Source organism: Chelonia mydas, chromosome 10 (genome assembly GCF_015237465.2).
Source record: "Chelonia mydas isolate rCheMyd1 chromosome 10, rCheMyd1.pri.v2, whole genome shotgun sequence".
NCBI classification, from domain to species: domain Eukaryota; kingdom Metazoa; phylum Chordata; order Testudines; family Cheloniidae; genus Chelonia; species Chelonia mydas.
Genome location: NC_051250.2, coordinates 76,027,125 through 76,053,833, shown reverse-complemented (window position 1 = coordinate 76,053,833; position 26,709 = coordinate 76,027,125). Strand labels below are relative to the sequence as shown.

At 44.8% G+C, this 26,709-nt stretch overlaps 2 protein-coding genes across 9 annotated transcripts in view; both read right to left on the bottom strand.

Moving 5' to 3' along the window:
• Positions 1-7,779, bottom strand: part of LRRK1 (leucine rich repeat kinase 1) — a 107,540-nt gene extending 99,761 nt beyond the window's left edge. Inside the window, exons 1-3 of one of the 5 annotated variants that reach the window (XM_037909997.2) lie at positions 7,579-7,779; positions 5,182-5,308; positions 251-466 (exon numbers count right to left, since the gene is read on the bottom strand). In XM_037909997.2, the coding sequence (XP_037765925.1) occupies positions 251-317 (67 nt within the window). In that variant the 5' untranslated portion in view covers positions 318-466; positions 5,182-5,308; positions 7,579-7,779. Of the gene's footprint in view, positions 1-250; positions 467-1,243; positions 1,374-4,983; positions 5,001-5,181; positions 5,309-7,578 lie in introns of those variants that run through there. The other 4 variants (XM_037909998.2, XM_037910001.2, XM_037909999.2 and 1 more) reach the window with 4 other exon arrangements.
• A 2,478-nt stretch (positions 7,780-10,257) lies between these two features.
• Positions 10,258-26,709, bottom strand: part of ALDH1A3 (aldehyde dehydrogenase 1 family member A3) — a 51,623-nt gene continuing 35,171 nt past the window's right edge. For 2 of the 4 annotated variants that reach the window (XR_006284245.1, XR_006284244.1), the window contains exons 10-14: positions 19,815-19,979; positions 17,052-17,209; positions 15,701-15,775; positions 11,078-13,218; positions 10,258-10,871 (exon numbers count right to left, since the gene is read on the bottom strand). Coding sequence is in view for 2 of the 4 variants with exons in the window: in XM_007053511.4 (XP_007053573.2) it covers positions 13,146-13,218; positions 15,701-15,775; positions 17,052-17,209; positions 19,815-19,979 (471 nt within the window). In the remaining 2 variants the exon portion in view is untranslated. Of the gene's footprint in view, positions 13,219-15,700; positions 15,776-17,051; positions 17,210-19,814; positions 19,980-26,709 lie in introns of all 4 variants that reach the window. The other 2 variants (XM_007053511.4, XM_043523839.1) reach the window with 1 other exon arrangement.

The following is a 26,709-nucleotide window of genomic DNA, read 5'->3' as shown; positions in this document are numbered from 1 at the left end:
AAGGAACACTGTTCCTTCTTTATTAATAGATACATGCCATTCTTCTTGCAAGTAGAATTAACTGTTACATTTTGTAGATTCTTGAAGATATGGTCTTGGATATTCAAAGCAACTTAAGGGAATTAGGTGTTTAAATCTCATTGAATTCCAATGGGACCTGTGCACCTAAGTCCCTTGGGCACCTTCAAAAAATCAAAGTCTAAATATTTACTGCTGCTCCAAATAGGAAAGAAACAGCTGTTCCATTTACCATTTTGGTGCTCCATGTTGCACTCTCGGCTAACAGCGGATTCCTCAGTTCCCACGCACCAGTACATTCTGGGCTGTAGTTGCGAAGTTTCAATAAGCCAACTTTCTGCAGCATTTAAAATTAAACGGTGTTGTCAAAGTCAAACGAAATCTCTCCAGGTGCAGGATTGGAGTCACCGCTAGTTGTCACAGTCATGAAGAAACACCATCTGCCCTGCTTTAAAAAAAAAAAGAAAAGAAAAGAAAAAGCAAACAACATAAATCATCCCAGCACAGGAATGGCAAGATGTTTATTCCTTTGCACATACAAAACGTGCTTCTCTAGATATTACCTTGCAAAAGTGCATTCATTTCATGCCAGTGTAAATACAATTTATTATATAATACTTTAGCTACCCATAGCATGAATCAACAAAATAGCCTGACAATGTCTCCACACTCAAAAAAGGGGGCTAGTCTCAATTTCTCTCAGCCAAAACTACTAAAGAGACTACAGTCAGAGCTGGGATATTTTGGATAAGGATTGCAGGTCTAGTTTCTGACCCTCAGTGGGCTAATGTAAAGGCTGAGCACTGAAATGGTGTATATGAAGCTGGAGGGAATTCTTGAAAATTTCTAAAGAAATTCCACTTCAGAACCATCTTCAGTCACAAAAGAAGTCGAAATCTAAGCAGAAATTGTGGATCCCAGTAAGAGTGCACTTGAGAAACTCCATATTACCCCCAACAAATACTGTTCTGGTTACCAAAAAGGGGAAATCCTCTATGGAAGGAAAGAATACAAGGGGGAAAGAAGAGCACAAACTTTGTATCTAGACCAGTAATGCACAAGGATTTTATTGCAAAATAAACAACATTTTGCAGGAACATATCCAAGGAGCCATATTTGATTTCCAAGAGCTACAAATTGTTCGTTTCTTTTAACCACCCTGCAAAATTAGCAACGACCAGGGCATTGATTGTCTCACTCTCCCAGGGAATTTTGAAGTTCTTACCTGTTTAAAGTCGAGTCTCTGAAATTTTCTCTCTTTTTAAAAGTTTCCTGCCTAACACTGCTGTGGCATTTACAGTATGCACACAACTAGCATACTTTGTTCCTTTATTTTCTGCTTTCACTTTCAGTATGTAAATTATTTCATTAATGTAACAGTGCATCACTAAAAAGATCTGATTTTAATCCATTTCTTTCATGTCTGCTGCATGCCATCAAAGGCATGAAAGGAGGCCCCCAATTCAGCAAAGCACTTAAACATGTGCTTAACATTAAGTATGTGCTTATGTGCCATTAAAGTCAATGAGACTTAAGCAGATGCTTCAGTGCTTTACTAACTAGAGCTGTTTGTTGAATTAAGAGCAAGGGCAGTACAAAATACACTCATCCTTCAACGGACCTGGACTCCGCTTCCTCACATTCCTCCTTCATTTCACAGGACTTTAAGTCCAGTTGGCAATGCGTTACAAAACCTGTGAATGGCAAGTGATTCATTTCTATGCAGAGGTTTGAGTCTGGTCCTACTTTATGTCCATACGGACAAATGCAATTTCTAGCGATCCCCACTTTGTGGAGCTTGTCTGGCAACAAAGACCAAATGCCCATTCCAGCTAACTGCTTGCCCTAAGGCTATGTGGATCAGTGGCATGTTAGATTTTAAAGGTCATATTGAATGGAATTTTTTGATGCTTTCAAAGCTAGGACATGCATTTTTGTGTGCTCCTTGGTTGCCAGTAAAATATGTTACAGCTTGTGGGAGTACCTGCGTGAGCCAATAACAATGTGATTGACCTGCTTTGGCATTAGACAGGGTAAATTCTACGAGCCAGTCGTTACAAGACAGGGAGTGTTTGCTTACCCTGCACAGGTCTGATTTGACAAGTTTACCATTTTACAGATCCGATTGCAGTGATCATTTAATTCTAATGGTCTATATTGTGGCTGACCCAGGATTATACTCCCTGTAAACCTGTAGACAGAGAGCAGGGCCAGATTCACTAGATGGGTTATGTCTCTTGTGTGCCACTGAGGTGGGTGAAAAGAGCAGTAACCCAACTGCAAGTGGCCAGCAGAGTGTTTCTCTGTAGTAGAATTGCACTCTCTGCTGATGCATGTATACTGCAGCCAGTCCCTGCACCTCTGGCCCTTTTCCCAATGCAAGGGGTATCATTGGAGCAGGTAAGAGGCACGGCCGAGCCCTGCTATGCTATGCCATGCCAGTCCTCAACTGGTACATGGTCTGTTAAGGACTCCACATCAGTAGCATAACCTAGTGATGTTCGGCAGCAGCTCTAAGTGGCATCAGGCCTTGAGGATCAGGGAGCCATAACCTCCATGAAAAGAAAAGGAGGACCTGTGGCACCTTAGAGACTAACAAATTTATTTGAGCATAAGCTTTCATGAGCTACAGCTCACTTCATCGGATGCATACTGTGGAAAATACCTGATCACCCCCACTCCTCCCTTTTGTTCTATCAAGAGGATCTAGTCCATTATTTTCAAGGACCAACATGGGAATTATTAAATCAGCAGATAATTTGGGTCACTTCATGTGAAACCACCCAACAATGACGGAACAAACAACTTTGGGGGGTTTGTTTGTTTGTTTTTTAAGAAAACTAAAATAGCAAAAATATTTGCCGAATAACAGAGCATGTCATTTTGCAAACTATTAACACGGGGGTTCTCTGCTTTCCAATGCCTGCAGTCCAAGATTTAGTGTGTGTGATATTTCTGCAGGGTTGAATGATTGACATCGCAGCCAGTGGCGGATTTAGAGTTAGTGGGGCCCTGTGCGCAGCTTCATTTTTGGGGGACTCCCTTGAGACCCAGCCAAGAAAAAGAACATTCTCTCTTATCTCCCCCACCCCCCATTTTTCATTCTTTTTTTCTTCATCCTCCTCCTATAGTATAAGTAATAGGACGTAAATGACAATAAAGTGAGGTACCTTGATTGGGGCAGGAGGTTGGGGTGCAGGAGGGTATGCAGGGGGTTGGGCTCTGGGAGGAAGTTTGGGTGCAGGCTCTGGGCTGGGGCAGGAGGTTGGAGTGTGGGAAGGGGTGAGGGGTGCAGGCTCTGGGAGGAAGTTTGGGTGTGGGGTGTGGGCTCTGGACTGGGGGTTGGGGTGCAGGAGGGGTCAGGGGGGCGGCACTTACCTTGGGTGGCACAGCTCCCAAAGTGACCGGCGCACCCCTCTGGCAGCAGCTCCTAGGTGAGGGGGGGAACCGGGGGTCTGTGCACACGGCTGCCTGCAGGCACTGTCCCTGCAGCTCCCATTGGCTGGAGCTCCCAGCCAATGGGAGCTGTGGAGTCAGTGCTCGGGGCAGGGGACAACGTGCGGGGACTCCCCCCTCCCCCCCACAGGGGCTGCAGGGACATGCCTGTCGCTTCCGTGAGTGATGCAGCGCGGAGGGAGGGAGGCAATGCAGGCAGGGAGCCGCCTTAGCCCTGCTGCTGGCACATTTCTGCACGCCCCTTGCGGAGAGCGGGTCTCCGTGTGCTGCCTAGGGCAGGGGCAGCATGTGGAGCCACCTCCGCCCCACCAGGGGCACGCAGAGACGTGCCAGCAGCCGTCGGCTTCCGGGAGCAGCATGGGGCCACTGGCCACCAGCCACCGAATGCAGGCAACCTGCCTGCCTGAGCCCTGCTGCGCTGCCGGCAGGGACCCGGGGGCAGGTTGTCAGATGAGATTTGTCCTGCATTTTGGGGGGCCTCCTGTCACTGGGGGCCCCGTGCCATCGCACTCTTTGTTTCACAGTAAATCCACCTCTGATCACAGCTCAAATTCATCTTGATCATAACTCCACTGAGTTACATCAAGCATGAATCTGCAGAGCAGAGCAGAGACTAGTTCAGTCTTTCTTTCCAGCACACATTCAGACTTATGTGGCATTTCTTTGCAGTACAATCCATGGCACACAGTCGCACAATTTCAGAAATTTTGGGGGAAAATAATTTTTGTTTTCTGGACTTAGTGCCCATTAGATATTTGAAAATCATCCCAGTCATGATTTCAGGAACTCCTAATCCAGTCACTCTCCCCTATAGTGACCCCAGGGCGGGGGGACTGTGTCTTTAAAAATCAATTTCATTTAATCTGAGACTACAAAATGCCTTAACCATAATTATATTATTATTGCATGGTCTCAATACAAGACTGAACTAAGGTTGCTGGGATGTTTTATATATGCATTTCTATACCTTAACACCTTTGAATTTCTTTTATGTATAAACTGAATTTCCTGGATTTGTCATGGTTGGTTTGGGGAACACCACTATAATGCTTTTTACCCTTAAGTTACTGATACATACACTCAACTTTTAACTCCAATAACATAGGTTTTGTCCTGGAATGTATAGTAACTATTGACTATTAGACAGGCTGGTGTTACACAAGATTCTGTAGTTTCTGCGAGATTCCTCTCAGCAGGACTAGGAGCAAGGAGCAATATATTTTAATGCAGATTTAGATTCCATTCAGCATCTGCCCAGCTTCTCCTTCAAGATTCACTAGCAGGCAAATGGCTCACTTTTAGAGACAGGCTAAAGGAATTATTGCGAATTTTTTAAAATAAAATCGTATAAAATATTTTGCATTCACAGCCCTTTTCATCCAAAGATCTTAAAACACTTCATAAACATTCATTAAGTCTCACAATACCCCTGTGAATGTATCAGACCCATTTTGTAGATGAGTACATTGAGGCACATAGAAGTGCAGTGACTTGCCCAAGATTACTCACCAAGTCAAGAGCAGACTGCAATAGCATCTTGAGTCCTTTGCTCAACCCAATGCGTTTGAAAACAATGTTATGCCACATCCAAGACCAGGGATGGTGTCAGAGGTATTCACAAGGTAATATTGTGGAGCATGAATGTGGATGAAGCAGTGTGAGGACGTAGTCACACTCAGAAGAGGTATTAATACCTCTAATACCTACCAAGGCAACGAGAAGAGAATGTGGCTCTTGGTATTTGGTTAGGGCAAAATCCCTGCTAAACAGCAATCCATCTTTGGTCTTTATAGGAAGCCAATGTATCCTCAGCTGTCTTGGATCACCAGAAACTCTGTGAAGAAAAATAGAATCCAATTACTTCTATAGAATCATAGGACTGGAAGGAACCTCAAGAGCTCATCTAGTCTAGTGCCCTGCAACGACATGCTGGCAGACACTAATATCGCTCATCACGTGTAATAAAAGCAGACAGAGTGAAAAATAAAGCACCCAATGCTTATTTAGATGAAGAATGTTAGAAACATACAAAAAAATAACAGAAGTTGGAAACAGAAGAGAGTTTGTATTCAAGGCCAACCCTTTGTACCTGTTGCATTCTCCACTGGATTGCCACTTTTCTCCTAATGTCCCATGTGACTAAATCAGTTGTCACAATACCATGACATTGCACCTCATCTTTCAACTTAAGTCATTTGTCGAGGACTTTTTTAAGTGCTCCGCAAGTGACACATGTCAAAATTGGGAATCTACCTCAAGTTTTGGGATAAGTGACAATGCATTTGTACACTGTTTCACTGGTCATAGCAGCAGAGAGAGGGAGAACTAGCGGTGAGAGCAAGGACTCCTGGGTTCTGTTTCCCCCTCTGACAAAAGTATGCTGTGTGACCTTAAGCAAATCACGGGTAAATTCTATGTGCATCCATTTCCAAATCTGCAAAGTGGTTATATTATTTATCTCCCTCCAGACACATAGTAACATTTGATTAATTACTATTTATGAAGCACTCTGAAATTACTATCTGAGAAGTCTATATAAGTGGAAAGTAATAATAATAATAAATAAATACTCTGTACTATAAAAGTGAAGTGTTTCTATTCTGGAGCCGCAAAGTGCTTCCTGATGGCTGTTGTAATGGTGATTGTATAAAAAGAAGTTTTTCCTTAAAGCTAATATAGGCTATTTCCCTTCAACAACCAGCTTTCAGGAAAGGACAACAGCTTCCTGCTTATGACTTATTTAACCCAAACATTTCCTTTATGGATCCCAAATTTAGGTTCTATTAAAAAAGACCCCAAACAATCCACATTTATAGAAATGTTTTCTTTTCGTGAACCTCTTCTCACCCTTTTATTTCTCCTGAGCACCAGACTGAGACAGGCCCTGAGTTTCTAATCACACAGGCATGTATTTAACTTTACTCACATAAGAAGTCCCAGTGATATCAATGTGAGCTTTTACATGAGTAAAATTAACCATATGCTTAAATGTCTGGAAGCTTGGGGCCTTAGACCATAAGGAAAAGGGATCTAGACTTGTTGTGTGCTAGGTAATATGTTGCCTGTCTTTATTATTCTATACAAACACATATAGAATAAACAAAAGGCGAAACAGACGAGTATAATTTCCTCTTTCAGAGCAGGTGAAAAGCAAACAATGTGGCCAGCATAAACGGTTAAAAATAAATTCGATTTTTAAAATTCTGATGAGAGCGGGTGAAGAAATGATTTGCCCTCCCCTCCCAAAAAAAATATTTTGGCAAAAACAAACTTTTCTTTTTAATTAAAAAAAAAAAATAAAACCCTAAAGTTTGTTTTTTCAACAAAAACCTGAAAACGTCCAAAGAAAAAAATCTGGTCATGAAAATTAACCCTTTGTCAAAAAGCCACTTTTCACTGAAAAAAACAATATTAGTGCAAGCTATTCAACTGGCTCGCATTCTGCGTAACAAAGATAAGGAAAGTGGTAATCCCGCCAGGGTCCCTTTGACTGCGGATTATAAAAGAGCAGCCACAATGTATGCCATCCAAACGCACACACCACAGGGCCAAGCCGCTTCAAACCTCAGGGGTGACTATCCAGCTGCTATTTAGGCGCGACCCCTCATTCGCCATAGGCCTGGCAAAGTTATGGAGCGGAGGGTGCCCCACGGGGTCCCTTTCAAGAGCCTGCCCTGTCTATTAAAAAGGACCCCAAACAATCCACATTTATAGAAACACTGAGGAAACACTCCTCTTCCCTATGGCAGCATCCCCTCCTCCAGGACCGACTTCAAGCCCCTTTTCAATGCAGTTTGTGCCCTTCAAGAGCACCCAGCTGCAGCGCTGCTGTAAGAAGGCAGGTGTGTGTTTGCCACAGCAGTGCCCAGCGCGGGGAGGGGCATTCAGGAGCAGGGCGCCCGTACTATGGTGATGAGGGCCAGATAAATACCCTCGGGAGACCCCGGCTTCCCCCTCCACGAAGGGGGAACTCCGGCTGCAGAGGGCAGGAGGTTGCCAGCCCTGCTGCGGGGGGGCGGGGGGGGGGCCTGCAAGGGGAAGAAGCAGAAGCAGAAGCAGAGAAACCCGGCGCAGCCCAGCGGGGACCCCGCGAAGCCACTGTACCTCCTGTCTCCCCCCGGCGGGGCAGCGTCCCTGCGAGGGGGGGGCACCGCTCGGGGCCGGGACGCCGCCGCCGGCTGCTCCGGCCACAGCGACTTTCGGGCTGGGGCTGCTCGGGGGGGCGGCGGGGCGGGCGAGAAGCGAGCGAGGAACCAGGGCTGTGCGCAGCCGGCCGGGGCAGCCAGCACTTCCTCAATCCAGGGAGCCGCGGGGGGGGCTGAGTGTGCGTGTGGTTGAGTGTGGGGGGAGGAGAAAGGGGAGTTTGTGGGGGGGGGTGAGTGTGAGGGGAGGGGGGAGGAGAAAGGGGCATGGGTGGGGGGCTGAATATGAGTGTGGTTGAGTGTGGGGGGAGGAGAAAGGGGAGTGTGTGGGAGGGGTGAGTGTGAGGGGAGGGGAGGGGAGGAGAAAGGGGCATGGGTGGGGGGCTGTGTGTGTGGTTGAGTGTGGGGGGAGGAGAAAGGGGCATGGGTGGGGGGCTGAATATGAGTGTGGTTGAATGTGGGGGGAGGAGAAAGGGGAGTGTGGGGGGGTGAGTGTGAGGGGAGGGCGGAGGAGAAAGGGGCATGGGTGGGGGGCTGAGTGTGTGTATGGTTGACTGTGGGGGGAGGAGAAAGGGGAGTTTGTGGGGGGGTGAGTGTGAGGGGAGGGGGGAGGAGAAAGGGGCATGGGTGGGGGGCTGAGTGTGTGTGTGGTTGAGTGTGGGGGGAGGAGAAAGGGGAGTGTGGGGGGGTGAGTGTGAGGGGAGGGGAGGAGAAAGGGGCATGGGTGGGGGGCTGAGTGTGTGTGTGGTTGAGTGTGGGGGGAGGAGAAAGGGGCGTGGGTGGGGGGCTGAGTATGTGTGTGGTTGGGTGTGGGGGGAGGAGAAAGGGGAGTGTATGTGTATGCGTATGTGTCATTTTACATGCACACAGAGGTATATAAGGGGATTGGGCAGTGTTTTACGCCCGCTTTGCCAATGTGGCCACTCTCACAATTTGATTAAGGGCTTATCTGCACAGTGCTTTAGTCCGCACCAGAGGGGTGTAAAGTTTAGACTGCACTTGCATGTCGCACGGAAACTGGCCCTTCTGAGCCCTGCTGGCGTGCATTAAAGGTTCTGTTCTGTGCGTAGTGCTGTCTAAAACAAGTCTACATTAACACGCCCTAGGAAACTTTTTGTGCACAGCAGCAGGATCAGTTAGTGCACAACACGCTCGTGTGGACTAAAATTGACATCCCTCCCGTCCACATTAAAGATTAGATGCTTTTCTAAAAGATAGGGTCTAGGAATGATTGTTGGGAAGCGTTATGGCCTGTGTTCTACAGGAGGGCACACTAGATGATCACAGTGGACCCTTCGGTCTTTGGAATTGATGAATCATGTAGACAAGTTTTCTAGTATTTAGTATTTTTCTGAAAGCCCCCCCTCCTGGAGTTCTACGATTGCATGAAAAACTCAGATTTCATTTTTTAAAAATATATGCACTTCTGTAACCATAAAGGCAAATAAAAATTCAGACTTTATTATTTTTATAATTCCTGTGATTTTTATGCCAATGTCATGATTTTTTCTGGCCTCATGCATGATTTTTTCGTGTTTGAGCCTGGCAATCAGTATTGCCAAAAGTCCTGCAGCCGCCCCCGAATCATGAGATTGGCTTAAAAAACACGAAAACTTTAAACAAAAACATTTTGTCATTTTGACACAACAGGCCAAATTCAGAGATGATGTGAAAGGAAGGTTAGTGAGTGGGTGCAAGTCTGATCACAGTGACGGGTGGGGTCACGGAGGCCCCCTTGGGGCTGTCACCTGATGTGCTAAGACTACCCCTGAGCCCGTTTTCCCTGCCAGCTTGGGACTTCAGTACCCTGTCTGGTTGAGCCAGACATGCTAGCCTGCTACACAGACCCAGGTCTGAACCACGTCCCCCACAAGCACAGGGCTGGTTTTTTTGTTTCATCCCAGTCTCTGTCCTGCAGTTTTTATTTGGGCAAAACCCACTGTCTCTAATGGAAGGTTTACTGGATGACAGGCTACTGCAAGAGTGGGCCCACTACATGCTCACTGTTGCTTACCTTTTCTTAAAGGGGCCATGTCAAGCAGTTTAGGCTAAAATTGTAGGGCAGGACATGTATATGGAACGGAGAAGCAGCGGGAATGGGTTGGAAGAGCTTTGTTTTATCAGGCACTTACTAGCTACAGGATGATAGGGAAAAATAAAGGCCCTGGCTCCCAAGCAGGGACTAGGTCTAGCACTGTGGTAGCAATGGTAGGGGGAGCTGGTACCATGATTTGGCTTTTCATCTGAGACTTGATCTTGGACATTGGGACTCTTGCATGTGGATCTTGGGTAGTAGGCTAGGTACTCTGGTTGTTAAAGCTGCAGCTACCCAAAGCACTTACACAAGGCCAAAGCGTGTGGCAACATTTCCAAGCCCTGTGTGTGGTGATGCAAGGGTGTAAATGATTGGACAGGACTAGAGAGAAGTTGTCGAAAGAAGCACAAAGGAGAGAGGAAGAAGCAGAGAACACCATGTAAGGAATGAAGAGAGCTGGTCCAGAAACAAAGCCAAAATGTTCACAAAAATCAAAATTCCAAATTTTGTAAACTTCCAGACAGCTCCAGAATGATAATGGGGAGGCGGGGGGGAGAAAAGAAAGAGGAAGATCGCACCGGTAACATTTATACAAACCATACCACAACAAGTTAAACATTTTTATTAAGAATTGAAAAGCTAATATTAAAAAAAGATACCCATATTCTAAATATATACATGAGGTTTAACCACATATAGCATTTCCATGTTCCTTCAGCTATAAAAATACATTAGATTAACTGTACTCTAATTTATAAATATATTTTTAAAAAATTAAGCAGTATTTCATATGAAAAGTATTACTGTGCAATGAAAGAATATAAATCCTCTAACGGGTCATTTTATGTTAGTGGCTAATGTTACTTGATATATCACTTAGAAAATTCAGTGTGTAAAGTCAAACCCTGATTTATACAGTAAGAGAATACATTACTAAGTCATTTGTTTAACTTGAGAGGAAAAAAAGAGGTGAAAATATTATATATAAAAACCAAATGCTAAAAAAGATTGTACATTTCAGATGTTGTCACGTTTTCATTCCCCCCAAGATGTTTATCAAACAAAAAAAAAAATACAGAAAGCTATATTGGTTATTATTATTCCAGCTTCATTTTACTATTTACCTTGCCTCCAGATCATTTGCTTGTAGCTCTAGAAAACGTAAGTTGGCAATAGTAAAATGCTTGTCTGATAAGACAGTTGAGATCTCGCTAAATGTACTATAAAAATAGAAAAGGAGGACTTGTGGCACCTTAGAGACTAACCAATTTATTTGAGCATAAGCTTTCGTGAACTACAGCTCGCTTATGAAGTGAGCTGTAGCTCACGAAAGCTTATGCTCAAATAAATTGGTTAGTCTCTAAGGTGCCACAAGTACTCCTTTTCTTTTTGCGAATACAGACTAACACAGCTGCTACTCTGAAACCTGTAAAAATAGAAATATATTTACAGTTTTCCCATTTGGACTTTCATGGGATCTCTTCTGCATTTAGGTGGGGAGATGTATCTGTGGAAGTCCCACCTCCTACATCCATGGGAGAGCAGACACTCTTCCCTCCCCCCCGCAGCCAGTTGTGTTCAGCTGTCAGGGATATGTTATTTATGAGTGATCAGAGATTAAGGAGTACAAAAGCCTCATTTCTTTCAAGATTCAGTGACTAACAAGGGAGTTCAGCCCCATGCAAACTTCTTCCATACCTCCTCATCCATCAGCACAGTAATAATTCTTACTTATCCAGGAGGTGCATCTCTGGTGAAGAAAGATATTGGGTTAGGCTCTAGCTTTGCGGTTTGCCCCACAGTGCATTTCCACTTTAAACCCTAATTTCTGGGGTTTGTGATCTACTGCTGCTTTAGCCACCTGCATAACTCCCTTTGACAACAAAGGGCCCTTATGAGCACTCTAGTGAAGTCAACAGGCATTTGCTGCCTTAGGAGTCCTAGGTACAACACAAAGGAGTTATGCACCTCAGGCCAATTTGCTCCCATGATGCCTGAGTGGGGTATTTGCCCATCACCTGCCTTCCCTCAGCTTGGATCTTGGTTGAGGATTCTACACAGAGCCTTGCACAGCTAGTTCCAGCAATCAGAGCACCTTCCAACCACCCTCCCCACAAATTGCCCTCCCCAGCCAGTGCTGCCCAATTTGGGGCCTGACTGCCAGCATGGCAGGAATTTTATACCACTGCCCACCTACAGGTTGCACAATGGCTTCCTCCAGCATAGATCCTCGGTGATTTAGCCCATGGAATGAAGAAAGTTGAAACTTTGCATAACAGTCCTGGCCTGGGAGCAATTTCTTTTTCATAGCATATTTTCAGAAATCTGTTAAATTACATTCATCTGGGGGTGGGGGGAAACAGAGGTTTAGGGGAGTTTACTAATCCTGCTCAACATAACGAGCAGCTCCAGCTGAACAAAATGAGATTCACATGTTGGGATAATGATGATGGCAAAGAAGTGAGACGCAGGTCTTGCTGTCTCTCCATCCTTCTGTTTCTTTTGGAAGATTTCGGTTTGGTTTTCTATCCCATGGATGTTTTCTGCAGCGTGCGTGCCCTGCTACAAGACTGGCAGGAGCGCTGGCGTCATTACTGTAGATGCAGTGCAAAATCCTCTTGTGAAAAGTGCCTTAGTGAAGATTTATCATACACTGTATGAACTCTTCTGAAGCCAGACAGGTTAGTGAGTCGATGACTTGTTTTCAGTACGTGTAGAGTACATGTATCACAATACATGGGGTACAAAAGTTCCCCTCCCCCTCTAGTCTAAATATGTAGGATGAAACTGGTCCCACTGAAGTCGATGGCAAACCCGCTATTGACGTCAATGGGGCTATGCTGTCACCATTATGGAGGATGTGTGTGTATTAGAGAGACCAAGACAACTCTTTCAGATAAAAGTGCTTTACATAACCTTCCACAAAAACAAACTCCCCCCTCCCCATAGGGCTCAATTCTCCTCTTCACCCCAATACAACTCCTGTGATTTCAGTGCTATTATACTGGCTTATATCAGCAGCAATGCTGCTGAAGTCAATGGAGCTATGTTGGTTTACACCAGCTAAAGTCCACAGGTCTTTCAGCATTCCATGCTAGTGATGCCTTGGGTCTCTCTAATATGGCATTGGGGGTGATTTTGCCTTCAAAGCCACGGTATAATAAAAGCAGACTTCCTGTAAAGCACTGTGTGACCAGAAGTTTGGTCACTGGTAAGAGACTGATGTAAAGCCAAGGACTAGTCCACTGAATGCAGCATACAGCATGTGAGGGCACAGAACGAACAGCTGATAGGTCAATTAAATTCTGTCTCCAAAAGCTAATTGACGAGCATTCCAGTAGATTCAAAGTTTCTATAGAGTAAAAAAGTTCTCTTTGAAAAAAAGAAGTGCCGTTTTCTTCCCCGCCCCCCACCCCTTCCCCCATGTTTTGAACTTGTCCCCCATGTCTGCGTGTCACATTCAGAGTGTCAGAATTTTTAGGCCTCCAGCTCTCTCAGTGATTCTTCTGGGATAGTTTAATAGTGACGGTTTTCACCTCAGTATATTCTGCCAGAGCGTATTCACCACTGAAAGAAAAAATAAAGCAATCACAGCGCTTGCATTTGCCATTTTTACCATACCACATTTTCATGTAGGACAGCTGCTTTCACCCAGCGGGTCTTATTTCATAGTATCGTTACATTTTATCTACGCTATGCAGGCCCAGATCATCAGCTGCTTTAAATCGACATAGGTCCACCAAAGCCAATGGCACTCTGCTGACTTATCGCAGCTGGAGAGTTGACCCGTCCTGTCTCATAATTAGGGCCTCGACCAAATTCACTGTCCATTTTGGTACATTTCATGGTCATAGGATTTTAAAAATCGTAAATTTCATGATTTCAGCTATTTAATTTTCAGAAATTTCACGGTGTTGTAATTGTCGGGGTCCTGACCCAAAAAGGAGTTGTGGGGGTGGGGTTGCAAGGTCGTTGTGGGGGGGGTTGTGGTACTGCTACCCTGACTTCTGCGCTCTGCTGGCAGTGGCGATGCCTTCAGAGCCGGGCAGCTGGAGAGCGGGGGTGGCTGGTTGGGAGCCCCGATCTGAAGGCAGAGCCGCTGTCAGCAGCAGCACAGAAATGAGGATGGCCTGGTATGGTATTGCCACCCTTCCTTCTGCGCTGCTGCTCGAGGGGTGCGGCCTCCAGGGCTCTCCGGCACCCAGCTCTGAAGGCAGCACAGAAGTAAGGGTGGCAATACCGTGCCCCCCCCCCCCCGACCCTTAAAATAACCTTGCGACCCCTCAACAAACTCGTTTTGGGTCAGGACCCTCAATTTGAGAAACGCTGGTCTCCTCTGTGAAATCTGTATAGTATAGGGTAAAAGCACACAAAAGACCAGATTTCATGGTCCGTGATGTATTTTTCATGGCCGTGAATTTGGTAGGGCCCTACTCATAATGCACCTATATCTATCTATCTATCTCTAGAGAGAGAGAGAGAGCGCGCGCGCTTTGATACAAGTCTAGCAAGAGTTGAGTGGCTAATATTCACATGAGGAATGTCTCAATTCCCAGCTTGGTGGAATTCATGAAGCGTTTTGGGAGTCTGCAGAAGGAAAGGCACTGCGTGCACACTAACTAAAAATTACAGATAGTAACTAAAATTACACTTGCTCTCTTCTTCCTTAGAATAAAATAAGCTTCTGTGTGGAAGCATGTACTGTATATACATATATAAAATATGGGGGTGGGGGAAACTTGTCGTGTGTGGCCTAAGAGATAATGTTAGTGTAGAACAACTAACTGGATGATAGGTGCATTCATTATATTACGTCCAGGTCGGGGGGGAAGGGGGATTTGCCTCTTTTCTCTTCATTGGCCAGGGGATAAAGCCCTGATGTGATTATCTAATTAGGCAGGCCCTCAGGCAAAGGAAAGCTACACATTTTCTCATGGTCTTTATAATCCTTTGGAGGGATGATTCATCATCCTTGCTCTCCATCTTGTTTAGCAAATCAAGCATCTGAACACATTTCTCTTCCAAAACAAAGCCAATTGAGATGGTTAATAATAGATTGTGAGTTAACACCTAGGAAGGAGCTCTGTGGTTAGGACAAAGCAAGTCCTTAGGAAGCCCCTGAACAGGGTAATTGCAAGCTGCTTCTCCTATGCCTATGCAGCGATGAATCCGCCTCTGGAAATGTGAGTTCTATTCCCAGTCCTGCCACTGATTCTCATGGCACGTTGGGCCAAAATTTTCAAGGGTGGATGCTAAGTTGGGTGCTAGAATGTTGGGGTGACCAACCTGAGACAGACCTGATTTCCAGAGGTACTGAGAAAAAGCTAGCAGCCCTTCAGTAACTGAAAAGCCTTGGAATGGGGGAAGCAGAATTCATTTTTCTCTGGCAGGCTCTCTGTATAACCACAGGAACCCATCCCCAAACACCTTCCCAAGCCCTAACCTTCATCAGCAGGTGAAGCAAGGGGAATTCATCACATGACAGCCTTGGTCTGATGTTTACCTGGCAAGGAAATATCCTTTATCGTTAAAGCAAGAGCAGGAGCTATTTAACTGAGTTTTGAAAAGCGGTTTTAGGACAGAGAGCACTGAGTGCTGTGGATGACTTGCACTCTGGGCGAGGGGGATTCTAAGGGCACTATTCACATGAACAAATCACAATGGAAGTTTTTACACCCTCTTGCTCTCACTTGATCATTTCCCTGCCATTGTAGGGGCCTTGGGCACATAACAGTCTAGTCTCCTGTGGGCTGTAATACTTTGGTCTCATTTTTTTCGGTTGCTGGGTTTAATGTGGGGGGTTGGTGGCCTATGATATACAGGCGGTCAGACTGATTTGGTGGTCCCTTCTGCTCTCGAACTCTGTGATAAGTTTCACTGGTATAAATCACAACATAGAGGTGTAAGGGCAATCCAGCCCCAACAGTTTAAGGCAAGCTTGGTGAAACCCTTACTAAGTCATCACACTTACAATATTGCATTTAAATTTCTACATAGAAAAAAACAAAACAAAACTGAGTTAAAAACCAAAAAACCAAAACAAACTCACAGTTCTCTGCCATTTCCTGACATCTTAAAACCACCAAAAGGAGCTTGTGCATAAAGGGCATTGTAGCAGTTGATCCTATGATCAAACATAATTTATCAGATTAAACACTTGGAAGATGGGGGAAATATATTCATGTTTATTAATAGTCATGAGTTGCCTGACAAAAGTGTATCTCTTCCCTTTTATATACTTCACTAGGTGTTTTATTCACTACATTTTGGTCATTTCAGCCAGAGTTTGATTTTTTCATAGCAGGAAACAGAATATTTGAGAAACCATCATTCTCTACCAAGATTAGTCCTTTTTGTCCATTTTCCAGCCAGGACCAGCGAACACGTATGTAAAGGTTTTAAACTGTGTCTATGCTAGTTTCCAAGCCTCGTTTAAAAAAAACACACTTTTTTAAAAAATATAACCTATTTCCTTGGCTAGACATGCCCGCCTCAGCTGCAACAGCTTTGCTACTGTCCAGAGTACATGCCGGCTCAACCCGTAGCAATGGGTGTAGGAATACAATTGTATTAGACACATCTGTGTTGTGGTGAGAGTAGAAATTGCTAGTGTAACCCACTGGTGAGCGAATGTCACACTAGCTCCACCGAGGTCCTACTTCTATAGGACACTAGCTGTGGTGTGATTACAAGGATTCAAATCCTGATCCCTTCACTACAGCACCTGAGCAAGGTGAGCAGGATTTGGTCTGTTGCAACAGACCGGACTTTAGCATCACATGAAGAAGTGTGGTGAAGGCCTTCTTCAAAACCAAAGACCCTATTCTCCAGTAAATATCCTCACCGAGGCAGAGGCTGAAAATCTTGGATAAATACAAAGTATTGTTTCTAAATAGAAAAGATTTTTTAAAAACCATACTATCAGGCACCAGAGCAAAACTGCCATTGACTACAGCGGGGCCAGGATTTCAGCCCAGTTCTTTAAACTGTCCTAATATTAAATCAGGAGCTTTGTACACAAAATGCTGACTTGCCTCGTTAACCGGTAACATGGTGCCATCTACTGTTCAAACCGATTTGTTACCTTGTCTGAGACCTTATACAATAATTACATAATAAAGCTTCTCAGAAGGCATAACCATGTTCATCGATAAGGCAGCATATGCTGTTGGGATTTTCCATAGGAGAGAGTACATTTAAAATGTGTGGGAACTAACACAGTTTGGTTTCTCTAAAATACATTTCACTCTCACTATCTCATTTTGAGCAATAGCTATTGCTTCTTAGGACAAAATTTCAAGAGGAAGGGAGCTCAGGGTCAGTACTACTGGTCTGCAGGGCTCAGACACATTGTAAACTACCTCGGTGTATCACAATCCCATAGGCAGAAACACATTTACCAGACTGTTCCAGATTCCAGCGCAGAAGCTAATGTCAGAGCTCTGTCCAGATTCTTTGTGAACACTGCTGCTGTGAGTCCATATTCAGTGTTATTTGCTCTTTTTATGACCTCTTCTATACTTTTGAACTTCATTATCGACTGCACTGGTCCAAAAATCTGTAAGCAATTAAACCGGCATTACTCTGCAAAGATCAGGGAGTGTTCTGAAAATTAAAAAACTTAGAAATGTTATATGGATATCTTCAGCTTTGGTATCTTCAGGTTATATGGATATCTTCAGTGTTTTAAGGTTTTAAATCTGTATGATGGACCTGCTCTTGTGGAAGCCAATGACAAAACTCCCCACTGATTGCCAATGGAATCTGGTTCAGGCCCAGTGTGAAGTGAGGTGCTACAGTAATAGACCTACGCAAACCTCAGAAGATTAAAGATTTTCCTTCGCATTATGGAATCTTGTAATCTACATGAGCAAAAATTATCTGGTTAAAATGGGCAAGAGAAAGTTCTGGATACGTTTAAAATGGTTCATTCTTTCTCCATTCAGAACTCTAACTTTCTATGGGCTCAACAGGCACTTGCTGTAGTTGAAATGTACAACATTTACATACATTTTCACCCAGGTTTTCTACAGCCTCTGGTTTTCTATAGCTTTGTTGATACAAGCCACTGATTTTGCACACCCAAGTGGCTGCCCACCACTTCTGCATGCACTCGCTCTGCAGGTGCATAACCTGGCTCGTGTATTTATAAGGGCAATCTGCAGCCACAAAATAGTACAAGCCTACTGTTCTGAGCACAAGTGAGCTGAAGTTTCTCACGAAGTACAATACAGAAGCAATGCCAGGAGACTTCTATGTGCTGATGATCATATGCTATGCAGGCTGATACTCCACTGATGAAATGGAGACATGCTCCCACATGTAGCTTTCCACAGGGACATCCCCTGCAAGAGCTTAAATCAATTGTTTCACAAAAAGATGGACTCCAAACAAGTTGTTGCAAATTCCTGCCTTTTTAAGGTCTGTGTTCTTAATGGAGACTTACTAGCAGACAGAGTAAAAGGACATATTTGCAGCAAAACTGCAAATGAAAGAAACTGGAGAAGCCCCATGAATCATGAGTTTGGGATCTGGAGGTAACTCATTTGAAAGAGGTTCGTCATGGGATTGTCTGTTCAGCTCTTATTCTTCTCTATTTTTAGGACACTCATGCCCAGGCTGACTGAGATTTTTCCAGGTTCCTCAGAGACTGCATGGCAGATCTGACGCATCAAGACAACACTTTCTTTCCCAGGAGTACACAATAAGTGTCCCCATAAAAAGGTCTAGGCTAAACTATCAGACACCAGTGTCAATAGGACCTTGGCAGCCACTTTATTCCCATTCCATTTCCCAATGGAAATACGTTAGTTAATACTGTTTCAAAGGGACACCTCAGGGTCTAATCACATGCCGCTTGTTTCAGCTTGCTTGCTATTCAATACTGAAAACCAGAGCTTCTGACTTACACATCTGGTTTTCCCAGTATTTTGACACTAGGATGACTGAGCCAGCACAAACAAGGATAACAGCAAGAGAAGAATAGCGTTTACATCTGCAATTACTGGGCTCACCAAGTTTCTCTTTGTAGGTTACTGGGATATTCTAACTTGTCCATGAGTTCCAATGTCAGGGTTTCACTCGGAGGCATTACAAGTACTCATGTCTTTATAGCAACAGTGGGGTTAGAACTTAGATCACCATGCCCAAAAGCACAGGGGGCATATCCCTGGAGCTAAAGGGGAACATCTCCTAACTTTGGGCAGCATAGACCCTGGCACGCACAGTTGAGCAGTTCTCATTCCATCCAGTAGGGGGCACAAAACAGCCCATGGTACCCTACCGAGCCAGCTACGTATAATATGTAACTGTGGATTTAGATGGTCCAAGAATTTTCTGATCATGGAGAGGGAGCAGGCAGGTGAGGAATTTCTGTAACTAGTAAATATATGCCTGAATTATTGCAATTTGCTGAATTTGCAAGTCAGAAAAATACTGTCAATGCCCTTCCATTAAAAATCGTTTCGTTTTCAGTAACAACGTTCATAGCAACTACATGAAACCCTGATTCAGCACCACATTGAAGCATATGCTTAAATTTAAACATGTGCTTAAGTGCCATTGACTTTAATGGGGGCTTAAGAAGCTTTCCTGATTAGAGGTGCTTTTCTGAATGGGGGCCTGAACGCTTACAACTGAAGTTCATACACAGATACGTTACTGTAGCATGCTCATTGGCACTGTGCTGCTGGCACTTATTTTGAAAAAGAAGGGCAAGAAAGCACTTGTTTTATTTGGGGGGGTGGGGGGGGAGAACCCCCAGGAATTATATGTACTATGCAAACAGATAAAAGAAAAACAGGCTATCACACTTTGGCTCTAACAACTTTGACAATATCCCCTTCCCTCTCCCCTCTTATTAAATTTCCACTTCTGGTTATTTGGCAGATTATTTTTTAAACAAACCTCAGAAATTCCCCTATTACCGAAACGTTAGAAATTCATTTCTGCCCCACGCAGCTTTTTGGGATGCTCTGTCAACATAATAAATTCTGCAATTTTCAGCAGTTTATTTTGCTTCACATCTACTAAGATCGTGGCTGAAAAATTTTCGGATTAGTGGGACTCTCACTGAAAATAATGAAGGAAAAGCACTGTTAAAATACTGTGGCTGTGGCTTCTACACGTGACCGGAAATCTAAACCCGCCGATGACTACTGTACCTCTTCTTTGGCAATTCGCATGTTGTCAGTAACCTCGGAAAACACGGTGGGTTTTATGAACAGACCTCTATCTCCAATGGCTAAACCCCCACACTCCAGCTTGGCACCTTCTTTCTTCCCGCTTTCTATCAGCTCCAAAATTTTATCAAACTGTTTTTGGTCAATCTGTCAGATACAAAAGGCATGTCATGGAACAGCAGCTCTGTGTTGTCACTGTAATTCCAAAGACTTGATTCAATTGCAGCTATATTATCGGACAATGGTTAAACAATTTCAGCATATTGTTAGATTGTACTATTGAGGTTTGCATTTCACTTAGGATTCAGCTACATTACGAAAATGACCATATCTAAGCATGATTAACAGAGCTTGTCTATACCTGGACTTAGTCCAAAATAGCTATTGCACTTAAAAATCACCCCCTCCCTTAATGTGAATTAACACTCAAACGTAGACAAGCCTTTTGGAGACTAAGGGTATGTCTACACCAGTGGCTCTCGACCTTTCCCGACTACTGTACCCCTTTCAGGAGTCGGATTTGTCTTGTTTACCCCCAAGTTTCACCTCACTTAAAAACTACTCGATTACAAAAATTAGACATAAAAATACAAGTGTCACAGCTCATTGTTACTGAAACATTGCTGATGTTCTCATTTTTACCACATAATCATAAAATAAATCAATTGGAATATAAATATTGTTCTTAGAGCAGTATAAGCAAGTCATTGTCTGTATGAAATTTTAGTTTGTACTGACTTCACTCGTGCTTTTTATGCACCCCCTGGAAGACTTCTGTGTACCCCCCTTGGGTACGGTACCTCTGGTTGAAACCACTGGCCTACAGCAGTCATGGGAAGTGATTGCAGCTCACAAAGCCATACCCAAGCCAGCGGTATGGGTCCTGGTAGCAGGGAACCTGTGGCAGAATGCATTTCAGTATGGCCTGGACAAGCCTCCCTGGAACCTGGTCCTCACTCACGGGGAACTGCCATGGCTACACTGCTAACGGCACCCGCGATAGCTGGATTAAAACTAGCTCAGGTATGTCTGCATTACCTCAAATCACCCCCCGCCACCTCACCCTGTGGTACTAACGCAGACAGACCCATAACAGCGTCGCAACAATTTCTGGTCCTCTGTCATCCTCTTTCCACACTGGCAGGACCAGACAGCCCTAGGACACGGTTCATCCTCAACCTTGTTAAACCAGTGAAGGTCTAAGCAGACCACAGCCCTCAGGTGGGCAGTGCTGCAGCCTGTTCCTTTTGGAAATGGTTTTTAACAGCAAGTGCACATCAAAATGATCCTGTATTGGACTGTCAATCTTTCCCACTCACTACAAACTTTCATGAGTAATTTGGCCTCTAGTCAGAGAAGGGTCCTGTTTTGACCTTAGTAGATGCGGGCATCAGGATGCAGGAGTCAGGGTTTGCAAGACCCAGCCCAAAGCAGACGCAGTCATATAACCCCCGCTAGATTATCCACCCGCGACATTTCGCCATAATTAATTCTGACCTCATGCTTCCAATCTGAATTTACCCAAAAAACAAACATCAGAGCTCTGGGGAATAATGAGATATTTGGGAAGCCAGGTACACAAGGAAGAACACAATATAATGTACGTGTTGTTCAGTGCATGCAAAATTTGCCTCTGCAACAAAAACACAAAGCAAATACAAAGTATACATGACAGGTTTCAGAGTAGCAGCCGTGTCAGTCTGTGTTCGCAAAAAGAAAAGGAGGACTTGTGGCACCTTAGAGACTAACCAATTTATCTGAGCATAAGCTTTCGTGAGCTACAGCTCACTTCATCGAATGCATCCGATGACGTGTGCTGTAAATCACGAAAGCTTATGCTCAAATAAATTGGTTAGTCTCTAAGCTGCCACTAGTACTCCTTTTCTTTTAAAGTATACATGTTGCACTCACATGTAACACATAGGGCAGGGTAAAGTAGAGGATGGAAAACAATCTTTCAAGAATGCAAAGTACTGCCTGGGGAAATGGCTGCAATCACAGATGATGCAGGGTGCCACCTACAAGAGTTGGCAGGTGGTTTGCGTATTGTTTATTTGCCTGGTTGCCACATGTGAATAATTTGAAAGTATCTGTGAGCGCTTCCCATGCTGACCTGTCTCTGGCCATGACCAATCTAGGTCAATCAACCACTTTGCATCACAAAAAAACAAGAATATTTATACAGCTGTAACTTCTTGTAAAGCAAAGGCCTGTTAGATGATGAAACACATTGAGGAAAAAAACAAAAACAAAACAACCTGTTTCCAAAAGCGACATACAAGGGTAGGACTGCTGGTGCTTTTCATTTCAACTAGAGCTTGCAAGACTCTTAACTCTGACCTCTACTTTATCAAGGAGAGGAAGGATAGTCCAGTGGGTAGGACAGTAATGTAGCCCCTGGGAGACTCAGGTTCAGTTCCCTGGGCTGCCAGACTTCCCGTGTGACCTTGGGCAAGTCACTTAGCCTCTATGCCTCAGTTTCCCCATCTGACCAATGGCAATATTAGTACTGCCCTACCTCCCAGGGGCATTGTGAGGAGAAATAAATTAAAGACTGCAAAATGTTCTGATATATTATGCTTCTGATCAAACAAGAGCTATTTATTATTTACAGTTTTGAATTTTGGTTTTACCCTCTATTAAAGATGCCTGATCTGCTAAGACAAATCCTGTTATTGATCCATCTAAACCAGAAAGCAGTGGTCAATACCTGATTCAGAGGAAAGCAATATATATATATATACATACACACACACACACACACACACACACACACACAGACAATATTGTATACCCCTCCCCCAACGACCATAGTAGAAGCATCAGAAGAAAAGAAAAAAAAACCAAACAACCCCTCCTCCTAGCACACTTGATTAGTTGGGCAAGGGTCTACATGGAGAAGCTTTGCCTTCCTGATGCCTGCAGTATTTCAATATTATTTCATAAGCAGATGTTTATGACCTGATGTGCGAGATTTGATTACTCTTATTATCTTGCTTTGCTCAACTACACGTTATTGAAATTATCCAGCCTCCTAAAATCCAGCACCAATGTCTGACTCAGTGGCTTCTGCCCAGTGAATTCCACAGGGTGACTCTAGGTTGCATAAAGGAATATTCACTTTCATTTGTTTTATGGGTGTTGTCTTGCTCATTTATTACAAGGAAAGGTATTCAACCCACAAACGCACACCACAGACTAACTGGAGTTCAAGATGCCACTCAGAATTTTGTAGGGCCCCCCTCAAGGTCCCGCCAACATTTTCTTCCCAAGCAAAATATATTTCTTATTTGTGGTTTCTCCTCCCATGCATGCCCCATCTAGGCCTTTAGCCATCATTGTGGCCCTTCTCCAGACCATTTTGATCTTTGCTAGAAATGTAAGGTAAAATACCCTTAACCAATGCGTGGCAGAACACTGTACGGTTTTCTTCCTCCACCGGCTGTAGCAGGTAATTGTGCAAGTAGACTAGATACCCAATCCACCAATATCTCATCAGAATGGGCAGACAGTGGTAATCTGTCCCAGTCTATTAGGGTTTTAACACAACCGAATATTGTCTGCCAGGCACCATTTATTGATGGATTAGGTAGCAAATTTGCAGTTTGGACTGACTTACTGTATTATCCTCTACAGTCACTCAACCCCAAGCACCAGAATTCCCTGGATCTGCATGTGAAATCAGCACTTGGCTCAGACCCCCCCTGCTGGATGCCATGTATGCTGCAACATAGGTTGGATGGACACACCCACCCTGCCTAGGTGCTCAGCATGATGGGACTGCTTGCTCAAATGATCACTTGTGGCTGATGTTGGATCCCCAGTCTCCTTGTTATTGGGGCAGGAGTAATAAAGGATTGCCATCCTTGCTGCGTGATCCGAGGGCAGCAGAACTGTACCTGGCATACCCCAATGGAGGGACTCACCCTCAACTGAGCGGCACTCGCTAGACAGGGGACATGGGTCCCAAAGCTCAATGAATTGAGAGAGGGTGGGGAGAGGTACTTGTATCTGGTGGTATGGGCCCAGTTTAAGGGTCCTAGATACCATGTAACCCTTCCTCTCTCCATGGTATAACAAAAGAGCTAATTTGGACTCAATTGCTGCAGAGCTGAAATCACTGATACCTTGGTCTAAATATTAGGCCTACTTTGTGATAGTGTCTCTATTGCAAGAGGCTGTCCCACTAACAGCTGAAATCACTGAGAGCTGTGGGGGGTGGGGGCTCAAGACATCTTGGTGAGGGGGCAGCTGGTGGAGAGGCATAGCAAGTGGCTAGCAGGGTGGCTGGTGGAGAGGGCCAGAGGAGAGCCCCACAGAGGCGTGGCAGTCAGCCTTTGGGGGCAACAAGGAAGTGCCCGAACAGTGCAGCATGCAAGGTGCCTCCTGATTCTCCCCCTGCCCCCCTCCCCACAAGGTGGGAGGTGAACTCTTCGGATGAACCTCTGAAGTCTGGGGCTGCACTGGCAACTGTGAGTGGGGTACAGAGAAGGATGGGCACATTAAAGGGACTTTTGGGTTGCTGGACTTAAGAGGGGAAAAGGACATTGCTCAACTTATTTGGGGGTGGGTCTTTTGCTCATGGTTTGTGTTTATGAGCCCTAGTGGCGCTGTTTTCCCAAATTAATGCTGAGTTAATTCCCTCCTTTTATTAAAAGTTTTTTGCTACACTCAGACTCTGTGCTTGTGAGAAGGGAAGTATTGCCTTTTAGAGGTGCCCAGGGGGTGGTGTGTAATTGTCCCAAGGGGTGTGGGCTTGAGCCGGTTTCATGGTGTATTGTTGAAAAGGAAGTCCTAGACACTGAACCTGGCCCTTGTTGCCGCTGGCTTCATCTGGCAGAAGGATTACACATATGTTCCCCTGCAGCACTACAAAGGGGAAGCTAATGCAGTAACTCGGCTGCTCATATACAAATATGCATGGGCCATACATGTCCTTCCTATGGGTCAGGGAGACACAAATGGATGTAAGGCCAGGGCATCCCCAGGAAAGCAGCCTCCCAGCTCCTGGGCATCTTAGGGAGAGAGTGTAGTGTTGTGGCCTGCTCCCATTGCGCCAGCTGCATGCTATGACCCAGCCCAGAGGAGCAATGCAGTGTGAGTTGTTGGGGCTATTGCCACCCATTCTGACATTTGATGCAGAGGGAACAAGACCCTTTGTGCAGATAGAAAAGGAGTTTGGGGCCCAGCAACTATGTGGCCCATCAGCCACATGGATTTTCTGCAGCAGGGAAAATAGCATGCATGGAGAGAGGCAGAGGGGGATGAGGAGAAGAAATATTCTGTGTAGCTTCCTTGCCCTGACATTGTGCTCCTTCTCCTTACTGTTTGAATGCCTATTTGACGCCCCTCTGGGTGCGCCATGCCCAGCGCAACAGCTAAGGCTTTTAAGTATTGCAAGTTATTAACAAACATACATCTAAGACGTGCTCTATCTGTATTCGTCTTCCCTGCCTGGGAGAAGGTAATGGAGAGAACACTGGAATCTGCCTGCTGCAGCTCTGACAGTGGACACAGGCCTAAGGAGCCATTCAGCCAAAGTCTCCCAACTGTGTTTCTTTAAAAATGTCTAGAACATGGGCCAGGTTTTCAGCTGCTGGCACTCTGCATTGCTCCACTGGACTTCAGTGGAGTTATGCTGATTTACACCAGCTGAGGAGCTGCTCCTAGATTCTCACAGCAGCACCAAAAAAAAAACCACACACCTTGATTTAGGACATCAGGGATTTTTTCTGGAAAAATATTTTGCAGATTTAAAAAAAAAAAAATTCTGGACCATTCAGCCTGGTGTAAATCAGGAATAACTTTACTGACTACAAATGGAGTAACTCCTGAGTTACATAGGTGTAAGTAAGAGGAGAATCTAATTCAGACACGCTGGGCCAGATGGTGTAAGCAGAGTTTCAATGGTGTACACAAGCTGAGGATTGAGCCCTGTATCTTTGGTAGCTACTTTTGGAGGATTTACTGGTTTGATATTTTAAAATGGTTTTGAAGGTTTTTTTTCCCCCCCTTTTCCTTCCTCTCCTTCAGATTTGAGCCATTTGTTCCAAAATGCACATGTTTCCCCACTGCCAGCCTGGAATGTACCCTGTCCAAAAGCCAGACTCCAGAGAAGCAGCTGTTCTGATTATGTGCAGACAGAGGAAGTGGTTTGTGTTGCACTGGGAACCACAGGACAGTGCTGAAAACAGCCTCCCATGCTCCACTCCCTATCTTGGGTCTCCTCTCGTTTAGATGGTTGGTACACCGACATGCGGGAGAGAGGGAAAAGTCAGGTAGAACAGGAGAAATAGGACATGTGGTCATGTTGTTTGTGAGCCGGTGAACACCCCAACTTCACTACTAGCTGCTTTATCATCTGTATTACCATAGCACCTACTTATGGACCAGGACCCTGTGGTGCTAGGTGCTGTACAAACACAGAATAAAAAGACAGCCCCAACCCTTAGGAGCTTTCAGTCCGAAGTACCCTCACTCTCACTGAATAGCAACTAAGGCCTGGTCTACACTAGAAAATTAGGTCTATATAACTACATCACTCACGGCAGGGGCCTGAAAAATCCACACCTCTGAGCAACATTGTTAAATTGACCTGGTGTAGACAGCACAAGGTTGACAGGAGAACTGTCCTGCCAACCTAGTTACTGCCTCTCGGGGAGATGGATTACCTAGGCCAGGGGGAGAACCCCTCCCGTCAGCATAGGTAGCTCCTTCACTGAAGCGGCGCTACTGCAGTGTTTTAAGTGTAAACCAGCCCTTACTCTGCAAGTAATACCACTGGCTTCAGACGGGACTGTTTGCAAAGGAAGGTGTTGCTCAACGCAAGGCCACATGTACACTACAGCACTGTAGCTGTGCCCCTGTAGCGTAGATG